This window comes from Ornithodoros turicata, chromosome 1 (genome assembly GCF_037126465.1).
Source record: "Ornithodoros turicata isolate Travis chromosome 1, ASM3712646v1, whole genome shotgun sequence".
NCBI lineage: Eukaryota > Metazoa > Arthropoda > Arachnida > Ixodida > Argasidae > Ornithodoros > Ornithodoros turicata.
This window is the reverse complement of record NC_088201.1, coordinates 33,370,439-33,383,819: the sequence shown is the minus strand read 5'-3', so window position 1 is coordinate 33,383,819 and position 13,381 is coordinate 33,370,439. Positions and strand designations below refer to the sequence as shown.

At 46.0% G+C, this 13,381-nt stretch overlaps 1 protein-coding gene across 1 annotated transcript in view; it reads right to left on the bottom strand.

The window, feature by feature from the left end:
- The window catches only part of LOC135398059 (protein APCDD1-like), an 80,568-nt gene that overhangs the window by 52,097 nt on the left and 15,090 nt on the right, over positions 1 to 13,381 (bottom strand). The window contains exon 2 of the mRNA XM_064629499.1: positions 8,816 to 8,954. Within this exon, the coding sequence (XP_064485569.1) occupies positions 8,816 to 8,954 (139 nt within the window). The remainder of the gene's footprint in view (positions 1 to 8,815; positions 8,955 to 13,381) is intronic.

Below are 13,381 nucleotides of genomic sequence, written 5' to 3'. Positions count from 1 at the left end.
AAGTGTCTCAGAATCACACCTCGAACATGATGGCGTGTTATTGAAAGTCGGCCAGTTGCTCTTTTTATGAGCAGTGTAATGCCTGTACAATGTGTCTGTTCTGTTAACGTATGGCTGGCTACATTGTAAAGGTAATTTAATGTAATGTAATGTGATGTGAATTTATTTCCACAAAGAAAAATTGTGGTGGAAGCTGTGAAAAAAAGTCACTATAGTGGCTTGAGGGACTCACAGCTCCCAGCGACATACAATTGGCAATGGTGATACACTGCAACATTCGAAGGAAACGCGCATCACTGCATAACATATAAGCCGGTCAAAAAAAAAAAAAGACAAATGTAAGTCAGTATAAAACATCAACATAGCTACAGAAACCAAAAATAAAGTTAGTTCTACACCACACAAAAGTACACATAAAAAAAAACTGTATTCTTGACACCTTTACCCCTGCTATTGATCATTGATAACTACTGGACAAAAGAATTAACTACAGAAAGCACGAATGCATGTACGGGACACATTTAAAGGATTGAAAGGGCATTCATTTAATAACTGCGGCAAGCGATGACTGACCCGCTGTTCCCCGTAATTCATCCTACAACGGGAAATGTTCCACTGCTGATGAGCGCGGGAAGCATAGTGACGTGAAACCTCTGTGAGATCGAACATTGACAAGACACCAACCAGTGATTTCTTTACAGCCAATTTATAATAACAGAGAAGTCTGTACTTATACAGGTTGTGTATGGAAACCAAACCGTTTCTTTCGAAACGACCAGTTGTTGTGTGGCAATAAGGGAGGCGGTCCAGAATTCGTATGAATCTTTTTTGCAGACTAAATAACCTATCCAGATTCGTACTTGTTGTGGTACCCATACCAAAAAGCAATAATTGAAGTGTGCATATATGAGTGCATAGTAAAGCATCATGACAGTTGCCCTTGACATATAACTGCGATATTTGAATAAAAAGTAAAATAGCACGAGATGCATTGGTGTGTACATGACCTATGTGCAACGACCAAGAAAGGTTCGAGGTAAAGGTCACTCCAAGAATTCTAACGCTATCAACAATGCTGATGACTGAGTTACTGAGCAATAGATTAATAGGCGATTTCAGATATTGCCCTTGTGCACCGCACGGGGGCCCTTCGTCGCCCAAGTCACGCGCATCGCGCAATGCGTTGTGGGAAATGGTTTGCATTCATGCTCGTCTGCCTGTTGCTTGAAGGTGCGGGAGGTGAAGGAGAGAGAAAACCGAAACCGTTTGCGCTCTTGTTCTTCTCTCTGACTCATGAAAACTAAATCCCAAGGTGCACCGGGGCTTTCGCAACACGGCGCTCTCTGGTGGGCCATCCATGCAATTTCTGAAATCGTCTATTGTGGATGTCACAAGGTTTATTTTTAGCAGAAAAGAAAATGGCTTTGGTCTTATTGACATTAATTCTCAAGCGATTTACATCGGCCCATGACTTGATTTTTTTAAGTACATGGTTAGCGACTGCAATTAGTGTGTCAGGATGGGAGCCGGAGAAAAGACTGGTGCCATCAGCATAAATGATAAAGTCAGCCTCCTTAGTTATAGAGACAATATCATTTATGTAAATCGAAAAAAGGAGTGGCCCCAGAAGACTTCCTTGCGGCACACCACTTTTAATTTTGCTAAGGCTGGAGGAATACCCATTGACAACGACCTTCTGATGACGACAAGACAGATAGGAAGCGAACAACGAGAGTGCGATACCACGAACACCGTAGCCAGCTAGTTTTTGCAGAAGTACAGCGTGGGAAATCGAGTCAAAGGCCTTGCTAAAGTCAATTAACACGCCTAAGGTTAGTAGCTTATTCTCAATGTTTTTCAGGATGATTTCTTTCTGCGTTAAGAGAGTGAGTTCAGTGGAGCTATTCTTCCGAAAGCCGAATTGGCGTTCAGAGAGCAAGCTATATTTTTCAAAGTAAGCCACGAGCCTCTTGTGTATTATATTTCAAAACCCTTTGAAAAGACAGGTAATATTGATATTGGTCGGTAATTAGAACGGCAGGTCTGCATGCACTGGTTGGCGCACTGCATGCCCTCAGGAAAGGATCCTGTTAGCAAACAAATTGAAGATATGCACTAGACAAGGTGTGATAACGTCCATTATCGTTTTAAAGGGTCCAATTTGCATGTCGTAGACATCCAACACTTTACTGTTCTTAAGCCGCATAAAACTATGGTAAACTTCAACCACATCAGTTGGGGAGAGGAACAATGAGTTGACCCTGACCTCAGTTAGATTCTCACAAGCCAAATGAATGTCGTGTGCACAGCTATCCTGATCAGATGAATGGACTAAGTATTCATTAAAAGCGTTTGCCATGTCCGTTCCTTGATAGCTAACACCGTCTGCGATTATATGGTTAAGTTGTTGGTTGGGTTTTCTGTAATTAACAAGCTTGTTTATGGTACGCCAGATAGCTGACGCATTCCCTTTACACGATAAGAAATTGTTCACGCAGGCTCTTTTTAGCATCACATTGACACGATTACGCAATTCCTTGAAAGCCTTAAAACAATCAGGATTTCTATGCTTCAGAAATTTCCTAAATAACCTATCACGCTTTCGCATAGATTTTAGGATGTCCCGCGTTATCCATGGTTTCCTGGCTGACCTAGGGCTCACCTTGTGTACAAAAGGGAAACATTCCCTATAGATGTCATGTATCGTGTTAAAGAAAATATCATAGGCTGCATCTGCGTTTTGGCACTGCAAAACATGGTTTCAATCTGTGGTAAGTACTCTTTCCCCAAACTTCCGCAGATTGGCTTCATTTATAACTTGTTGTTTGAAGGTCAAATTAGATCTACTTCCACGGGAATGACAGCTAAAAAAGATTGGCAAATGATCACTGAGCTCAGTGCTAAGTGTACCACTAGTCGCGTCTGAAGAGGAGTAATTTGATATAATAACATCGATTGAAGTGCAGCTAGTTGGCGTGATACGGGTCGGAGCCTCAATAAAATTAAAAAAGCCATTGGCCTCAAGAAGTTGTTTCAGTGTGGCCTGTGGGGCTGAGCGACCAGACATGTCAATATTTATGTCACCACCAAAGAACGAAGTAAAATTGTTATCAGTGATGTACGAAAAAAAGTCTTCAAAAAAAAAAAAAGGAAAAAGGACGAAATGTTTCCCGCGGGAAGTTACAATTACAGAAGACCAAAAGTAATCATGGGAGTAATTAATGACTGAGAATGAGAACGTAATTACAGTACTTGTGTTACTTGTAATTAATCACTTTATAGGTCGGAGAAGAGGTTATCAATCGACTTGATATTGTTCTCCATGATATAAGCCATCTACATTTCAACGTAGACAATTATGTACAAAATATATACAAGAGCCTGTGTGCATCTCCAAGCATCCACACATAACAGGAATCTACGACTCTACACATATGCAGTTCAACGAGGAAGGACTACGTAGGAGCACATATGGGAGTGCATGTGTAAAACCACGTAAAATCACGCCACCTACAGGCTTAGGTGCGCAAGGCCTGCCGGCATGGTGCTTAGGAGCCCATTGTACTCTGCATTACACTCTGCATTACTCTGAATGTGCGTCCTGGGCCGACTTCTAAGGGAACTGTGCCGGCATATGTCTGAAAGCGTCTAAGGAAAACCCAGGAAAAACCCCATTCAGCACAGCCGGCACCGGGGTTCGAACCCAGGTACCTCCCAGGTTCGAATCCGAAGCAGAACTTCATCACATACCACGCTGAAGGCCGGATATACCAGATATATATCCGGGAATACCGGATTTGTAGAAAGCGCTAGACGTACGCCATTTTGTGACAATTAACGTAACTGTAAAAAGGCGTACGCCTCCCGTTCTCAACCAATTAAGGGAGAGAACGACGTCATTCTTCACATATCCATCCATCCCTGCATTCACGTGTACACTATGTCTAATTTACCTGTCACGGCCAGGATTTATGGAGTTGTTGTACCCGACACACTCATTATGGAGTTGTGTCGGGTCGTCTTTTGTCCAGTGCTCTCTCTTGTGCGTAAACTCCTTTCTGAGTTTGAAGGTTAGTTTTCTCGGGGTTGATGAATGCCACTAGATTTAGAATGGGTATGGATGTGTGTTCGCTGCTTACCTTTGACTGTGCTTGCGGTATTGCGGTACTGGTGTTTTGGGGTCACGAGTTATGATTGGCTCGAACCCGTCACAAAGCCCGCGCGACTTCAAAGGCTTTATTACGAGACTGTATGGCGCTACGACGTTGGCTTACGAGGGAATATTTTGTTAGAAGAGGCGGGATGTGAGCTGCCAGACAGAAGCTGTTGTTTCACGCTTTCCTTAACGTGCGCTGAAATCTCTGTACTCTTAAAACAGGGCTTGCCTCCGTTGTTGTTGCGTCATTAAACAGCAAGTTGATCAATCAAAACCGAACTTCCAAACACAGCACGCTGAAAGTTCACCATTGCAGAGAATGATGTTGATGTCACTCCTGATTTGTGGAAATGGCAGGATGTACGCCGCCATGTGACATTTAACGTAACTGCATAAGTGTCACAAAAAGGCGTACGGATTCCATTTTCAACAAATCGGGGGAGATAACGATGCCGTTTGGGATGACGATTGGCTAGGATCGTGCTCTGTTCTACACTCTAAAAACGGAGGTGGTGGTGGTGGTGGTGGCGGTGAAAGGTCTCGCCGTTGTCGGGCTCACAGAGGTGGGCAACGTCACGACTAACGCCCTGGGAGAATGTGCGTCCTGGGCCGACTTCTAAGGGAACTGTGCCGACATATGTCCGAAAGCGTCACAGGAAAACCCAGGAAAAACCCCAGCACAGCCGGCACCGGGATTCGAATCCGGGTACCTCCCAGTCTCGACGCTCTAAAAACGGAACTTTAGCGCATAGCACGCTGTGCGCCAACCACTGCCACGAACAAGTCGCGTGTCCAAGAGCACCAGAGCGCCAAGCAACCGCGTGTCCAAGAGGCACAGTTAACTGACGTATACACGTGATGCTCGTCTGACGTGCAACAGTGATGTCCGTTTTGAGACCCTTTCGGGAGCCGTTCCTTGAAAAGAATATGTTTATCTGTACGTGGTTGGTTGGCAACTCGTCATCACGACTGTAAATAAGTGCAGATAGTTGTTTGACCATTAATTTCGGCTCCATCTTTCGTCACGAAGCGCTGCTACAATCCGAGGCTTTTGTTTGTTTAATCACAGACTGCCCCGAAGCATGGAAGAACGTAACTCTATCCTTCGACAACCCCGGTCTATAAATATATATGCAGGGGGAGGTTGAGTCAACGCATTTTTGTGCCCGCGGGAATACCTCACCTTCCGGAGAGTGAAATACAAATACGGTGCAGAAAAATCACAATGGACCCTCTCTGGGTGGTCTCAGCCATCCAATACCCATCTCGGTTGTTCAGGCATATCGGGGGGGTTCCTATGTTTGCGCCCTGCGAAGCGCACCAGTCAGGGTAAGTGGCAGTGCAAATAGCGTCACTCGGACGCGTCCCCGGTGCGCTTCAGAGGAAACCGCTGGGTGTCATCGCCTCGCCTGGGATGCATTATGCGATCAACTCGACGCCGTTCGTTTGCCGATTGGAAGGAAGGTGACGCGGCGATTTCAAAGCAGGGCAAACACGAGGGGGAGGCTGACGAAGCTGTGGACTTGACGACAGACACACCTCAGGGAAAGAGGGTTGTTTAGACTTCTCAAGAGGGCGGTCAAAGTGTTAGCACTCCAGTTTCTGTTGTGCGTTGATTCCGTATTTGTTCTACGGAACAACTGTTGGGATGAGCGATGTCCAGATGGATGCAGAAGAGAGCCGAGAGGGTTTAGTATGTGCGATGGGCCAACGCCACCTAGATATCTGCGCAATGCCTCCTCTTACTCCTTCGCCATGGGGACATATACTATGTATTCACATGACCGACACGGAATATTCTGGTGGAAGAAACAGCAAAAAACTGCTCACGGGGCGGGAATTCCGCCACATCTCATGTTCGCACGGCGCCGGAATATCAGATGTGTCGCACTGCGTACATAGCCAACATTGCGGACACCATTAGCCCTGTCACCTGCTACGAAATACTTTGTGTCTGAGCCGCAAGATACACTCCATGGTAAGAAGAGCATGGAAAGATGTGACACTGAGCGCTCACGTGGCAACAGAACGCTATGACGTTTTGCGGAATGTCGTTCGTGTGAATGCATGGATAGAGCACGACCTACTAGATTATAGCGACCATGCCATTTGCACCCCTCCTCAGCGCTGCAATTTGGAAGCCAGCTGTGGCGCTACTCATCGGCTTTATTGTTCATCATTCGCTGTAATACCTTGTACTTCAGCTCACCTTGGGATTTTTGTGCGAGCGCTGCATGTCCCACGGGAGATGCCTTCTTGATAAAATTGTAAGTTGATTATCATCATAACTCTATTCGTTTTGATGGGAGCTGTACGCTCTTGCGTTGCTGTCGTGTGTCCCTGGTGTGTGTCCCTGGCTGATCATACAGACGGGCGTCTGCATAGGAGTTGCCGATTAGGGCAAGGTCGAGGAATAGAGTCGCGATGTCGCCGCAGACTATTTCAAAATTTCACACACTAGCTTTTTTGTGGCTACCAGTGGCTGCCAATGCGGCTGATGGTGGCTCGTCTCCATAGCTACGGCCGCCGAAAGCACGTCGTGTTTGACGGACTCTTATGGAGAAATCGGGTGGTCATTTCGTGGCAATACGGCCTAGCGCTCGGTAACTGCCAGGTGGGCGCCCGCGTTGGATCACGTGACCGTTGCCACCCGAACATGAGTGCCAGGAATCTAGCGGTTTTAGTCGCTTGGATCAGCGCGGTCGCTAGTCTTCGGGTTCCGTCGTCTGCTAACTTATGTGAAGGTCGACGTGCGGGCCAATCAGTGCGTCGCCACCCTTGCGATGCGGATGTGACGACACCGGATATAGTTGGGCAATCTGCTGCCCGGTTGCTTCGAGCCCGGCGGAAAAAGTGCTAGCTGCCAAATTCCTGACGCTCGGAATGCGCCACGGGAACCCGCGAAATCTGGCAAAACTGGCGAGAAGATGCGGGATCTGGCAAAAAAAAGTTGCCACGAAATGACCACCCGAATTCGCCATTAATGACTACATCATGTCGTTTCAGCCATAAGCTTTGTTATAGGTGATGCTGGTTCAGCCAACTTCAAGGAAAACTGTGTCTGCTGGTAAACCTGAGATAGCAGAGTCGGTGGTAAGATAAGATTATGCTATCTCCCAGTCTTTAGCATGACTCCAACAAGCCGATCGAGTCGACCGCTATAAGAATTCATTGTCCTTAATCTCTCCGTTGCTCATTCTCCGCCTGTCCACATTCAGCCTCGTCCGTACTATTGTTGGAGGTGTCTAACTCGACTCAGCTCTGTCGACAACTTTCTGGAACAAATTTAGCGAAGTCCTGCCGCTAATTGCAAGCCTAATGGTGGGGTGATCAAGGAAAGATTCTCCGCAGCACTTTGGACACGGAGACGACATCGGCTTGAGCAGGCAGGCCGTAGATATAATTGCGTTCGGCGTGGCCTTCTTACGGCCCTACGACAAAAGAGGTGCGCGCCTCCTAATTTGACTCTAATTTGGACCATTTCGCAAACACGTCACTATAACTGTATTCATCGCACGCCCACTTTCGACTTTCCACACAAATGCTTGAGATACGTACGTTTGTACGTACGATATGTAAATATTTCCAGGAACTGATCATGCGAATAAGGTTGAAAGGCAACTCTGTTGCTCTGCATTCATGCATTGTTTTTTCCCCACACTTCCATCGTATAGAATACTCTCCCTTCCTCAGTTGTTCAGAATTCTAATCCGCAGCAATTTCACTGTGCACTCTATGATTATCTCCTAACATATTAGTTATTTTTCTCATTCGTGTTCATGTAATGAATAGTAAACGTCGTACGTTTATTTTTAGGTTGATTATGTTATATGACGCGTGATTATGGTTCGCATATTGTGTGCGGTGGTACATTGATTTTTGTGTTGGTTATTCTGGTTTCTTTGTTTTGTATTTGCTTATCCCATTGTATCACGTTTTGCTCATGCTATGTTACGTTGCAATTGTTGTTTCTAGTGCCACCTCCCCCCCCCCCCATGTAATGCCCATAGGGCCTTTTGGGTATGTATAAATAAATAAATACGTACGTGATGGATTTGACGAATGTGGTGTTTCTTAATCAGTTATGGTATGGATTGTTTGTTTCCTACTCACGTACGCGTTCTTTTTATAATATATATGTTATTTTATTATGCGTTAGTTAGTTCATGTTATTAGTGTTCTCTTCTCTCTTTTTTTAAGTGTACCACCCACCATTCAACGCGACTATGCACTTTGGGGTCCACAATAAATAAACAAAGTAAATTAAAATATCAGGTATTTCCGAGGTAAATAGTTTTCTTGTACGTACTAGAATTGCAACACTCCCGTTCTTTCGCTCAATATCTCGCGCGTGGTGATATTAGAACTAATAAACACGTTGTTTCTGGAACAATATTCTTTTTTTGTTTCAACCACCAAACTAACTAACCATTTTATGTTCGTGGTCCAAAAAGATTAACTTCAGGTACCTCCGAATACGTGGGATACCTTCAGGTATGTTTTTGATGAGGCCGCATATTTTTTCTCCGCTTCGCTGCTACCTTTGAATTTTCAGTCCAACGTAAATGCTGTTCACGCTAACATGCGCAGCAATAAGGAGGCAACCTGTCTCACAGTTATTCCTGTCTAAGGAAAGGGTGACATTGACACCACACTTGCCTGTGCGACACCCAGGTTCCCCGCAGTTTGGTCTCAGAAGGCGATGTTTCCGAGTGACGTCCTTTGTCGAACTCCTTGCGCCAGCGATAGCACAAGGCTTCACCACTTTCAGCCTGCACGAAAGACACGGCCCAGGCGCCTGAAACACATAAAACAAGCTATGATGATGGTAGGAAAAAAAATGAAGATGTGAGCCCGCTTACCGCGAGACAAGCTACTCCAGATCTGACATAAGGGAATTCAGCAGCCAAGGACCAGGGACGGAAAGACCAGACGAACACGGGTACTGCCTACTAGCAATTGAAGTACTTCAAGCACTTCAACCTCATACTATATAGTATGAGGTTGAAGAGAGAGAGAGAGAGGCAGAGAGGCTGGTGTCCGTTCTGGTTGCAGTAGATGGTCAACTGGCTTACTGCACGATTTATTCAGCGCGAGCACCTAGTACCAGGTGTAGTCGTCGGTAGAACTCTTCCGAGAACGGCGAACTTAAGGGCATTGTATGGATTCTCAGATGGTGGCGAGCTGATAATATCCGTGACCTCTAGAAGAGTGTCCTCGGGAAGGACGGATAAAACGTGGTGATATTTCGTGGACTGGGAAGTGATGTTGCCCAGAGTGAATTGCGATTCCGCCTGCCGGAACCATATATCTGGCCGTGAACGAATGAAAGGCGGCAGACGGATGGCCCACTGTGGGGGTGCTGGGCGTCCCGTCCATTCGTTATTGTTGAGACGTCCGGGTCACCACTTTGAAGAGAGAGAGAGAGAAAGGCTGGTGTCCGTTCTGGTTGCATTGCAGTAAATGGACAACTGGTCTACTGCACAATTTATTCAGCGCGAGCACCTAGTACCAGTTGTCGTCGTCGTCTTCACTCCAGCTACAAGGTATATAGTATGAAGTGTAGTATGGAGTACCTGTGTTTGTCTGGTCTTTCCGTCCCTGATCCTTGGTTCCGTTATGTCAGTATACTATCTACTCCACCTCTCTACCCTTGTACTCCAGATCTAGTAGAGAAAAAAAAAACCTAAAGAGACGAGAGCACTGCTATGCTTCTGACGAATATGATGAGTGAGCGCTGTGATGCAAGCTATGTTTCATCGCACTTCCATAACACCTTCACAACTTATTTTCGCGAGAACCAGGTAAGCTACCTGCTCAAACACAGGAGTCTAGTATTTATCACAGTATCGCAATAAAAAGACAAAAACAGCTCAACCAAATCAGGCGTACTAGAGTGTTGAACAACACGCAGTATCAGCACTTGAGTCACAGTTGCCAACAAACTGCCCTTCCGACTATGGAGTTGAACTGTTCAAACACTGGTGATAGAAATGGAGGGGAGTTCAAGTGGGCTTCTACCCCTTACTTTCTGCCCTAGAGGAGTCGAAAATCTGTGACATTTTGCTTGTGCCCTAAAAGGTTGAAAATTGGCAGTTCTCTCCTTTCTTTGTTTTTCTGAGGGAGATAATAATAATTCAGGGCTTTGCGTCGCGAGGCAACTGAGATCATGAGCGACGCCACAGTGGTCGGATCTGTGCATGGATTAATTTTGCCCACCTGAGGCTTCTTTAACGTGCACCGAAATCTCGACACACGGCACACCACATTTAACGCCCCTCGCCGAAGACTGCGTGTCTGAGCAACTTGTACCCTTCCACCAAGTTGCCACCGTCCTCGGCAGAGTTTGAACCCGCGATCTTGAGATCAGCAGGTGGACACGCTACCGACTGACCCACCGAGGGCGGCTTTCTGAGAGAGAGGAGACACATTTAGGAAAATTTCTGGTCCAGGGACGCACACGTCCTTCATTTGCAGCCACTTTATCATCTGCGACAAACCATTTCTCGGGTTTCCTACTACCCCTATGATATGAAGTGATGGATTAATTATCACAGACGTTCAATGCCAGGCTCAACTACGTACCTGCGGTGTGTTGTTACGTATTACGTTCCCGCGGCCCTTCGATTTTGACTGCAAGGGGCGCCTACTACGTAAGGGTTTCTGGGCTTCCCTTTACCTTTTTGCGAAATACCTCCTGATCATTGTGCGTAGTGGCTGAGCGCGTATGTGTCTGTTTGTGGTGAGGAATCGTAGATGCCATACAACGGCGTTCTCGCGTAAATCCTTCCTCAGGTATCCGCTCTTCCTTGACGGCTCCCCCTTGACTTTTGCTGTGTCGTGCCGATGCCTATAGGTCTCATACTTGATCGCGACTTGACGTGGATCCGTCATGTGAAGATGATTACTCCAAAGGCGACTGCCTCAGTTCACATCCTCAGACGTATCGCTGGTGCATCATGGGGCCCGTCCTGCTCTGATCCTCATCGCGTCCACCAGCAGGCCGTCGTGTTGGGGACACTGCGTTACAGTCACCCAGTCTTGCAAGCCCTCAGCCAAGTCCAGGAGCGCGAGCTACTTAACACCCAGGCCCGCAGCCCTCGCATTTGTCTGGCAGTACGAACATCGGAGGCTTATTGTACTCTTGCTTGTGAAGCGCGCGAGACGCCTGTTCCCCTTCTGCGGGATGCTGATACCCTTCGAGTACATATACTCGCTATCTCCCCCGTCAGCCTCACCACTATCTCTGCCATATCAGAGGTGGGGAGTAATGCATTACAAAGTAATGCATCACCGGTAATGCATTACATTTGAGTAATGAGTAATGGTAATGCATTACATTTTGACCAAGTAATGCGTCATGGCATTACTCATTACTTGGATTGAATGTTCTGGCACTGTCTGAACCGAACAGTTAAAAATTCTGCCGTGTCGAGGCACTAAAAACCGTAGATTGTGAAGTTACTCGTCAAAAAGAACTCGTTACAAGTTCAGTTACCGTGTGCAAAATGTAACTAACGAAGTTCTTCAGCCTGAAATGTAACTCGCAGTTACTGAGTTACTTAAAAAAAAGAACGAGTTACTTCCAAGTTACTTCGGCCACAAAACAGCATTACGCAGGTGCAGCACGCGTGAGCAGTTGAGTTAGACCTTGAGTTGCCTGCGGAGGAGTGCCACACGCTTAGATCGTTTTCGTTTATGTCCAACAATAGACCTCTCCCTGTTTGTAAACAAATGACGTCATAGTGTTCGACAGCGCCACAATTTGGTAGAATTGAACTACGCTCGAAGCTAGAGGTGAACAAGGTCGCGCCCGAAAGCCACGGTCTTGAGGGGATTACGATATGGTCCCTTAAAGGGACGAGACACTCGGTCCTACTTTTCTTTCAATGGGAGGTACGAACAAGTGCCCGTTTGTGGAACCCAGCCCTCTCCTTCCGATCTGTTTCGGTTTCAGTCTGTCTACCAATGTCATGATGACGTTTCTCTGGTAGAGGTCTATTCGAACGCTTTGCATCTTACTCCCTGTGGGCGCACAATGGTTCAGCTTCATTTCAATGACAGCGGTTCTTACTTCCTCAATAAAATACTGTCATTGATTGACTATCACGTTTTATGGCAAAAAATAGCATGAAGGAACAAGAGAGAAAGCAAGAAAATATGTGGACGTGAGTGAAAAGAGAGTTAAAAGTAACTTGGAACTTAACTTAACTTACTTTCGCAAAGTTACCTGAAAAAGGAACGAGTTCCTCTGAAAGTGACCACGCCACAAAAGTACCGAGTTAAGTTACAAGTTACCAAAAAAAGGAACTTAGTTACAGTAACGAGTTACCTCGAACTCTGCTAAAAACCCCTGGTTTTTCCAACCCGTCTTTAACAATGACCAGGAGGAGAACCAAGCGCAGGGTATTTTTCGGTACGCCAACACCGGTGGTATTTTTCGGTGTCCAGATTGTGTCATCACCCTTTTTTCTCATCAAAAGCTTTTCTGACCTTAGTTTCCCGTGTCCCGTTAAAAGTCCGATTATCATCATCATCATTATCATCATCAGCAGCAGCAGCAGCTAACGCTTTTCGGTCAAAAGAGAATGAATGAACACAAAGAGAATAGAATGTATACATGTAACAAGTGACAAACAAATTTTTCACAAGTCATTTACGGTTTTTCGCTTGTACTGAGCACTAACTACCTCTGCACTGCAATACATTTTATTATAGGGGTAGTCTGCGCAGCAATAAGTCTTATATATACTCAAATTCACTTGCACCGATGATGCAGGTGATGCCAATGATGCAGGATCTTATTATGCAGGGCCTTACCTATATGATGCAGGGTCTTATTAGACACTTTTGGGAGAATGTAACGCAGGAGTAATGACATTTCTTGATGAAAGTAATGGCATTAGTAATGCATTACTAACCACAAAAAGGTAATGACTAACGTAATCCTTTACTTCTAAAACAAGTAATGAGTAATGGTAATGCATTACAAAATAAAAGTAGTTTCCCCACCTCTGTGCCATACCGACGACGACTGCCCAGACTCGGCTTTCGTCAAGGCCATCGCCCGCCTGAAGGATCATCTTCCTTCCTCATCGTACGCTCCCTCCTATGTGCCAGCAATGTGGACCATTGCCCGCCCTGATATCTGCCCCTCCATCCCTGGTCTTCAGCGCAAGCGTGACACTCCCGCACCTGTAGCCCTCCAACTCGCTCTCGACTTTC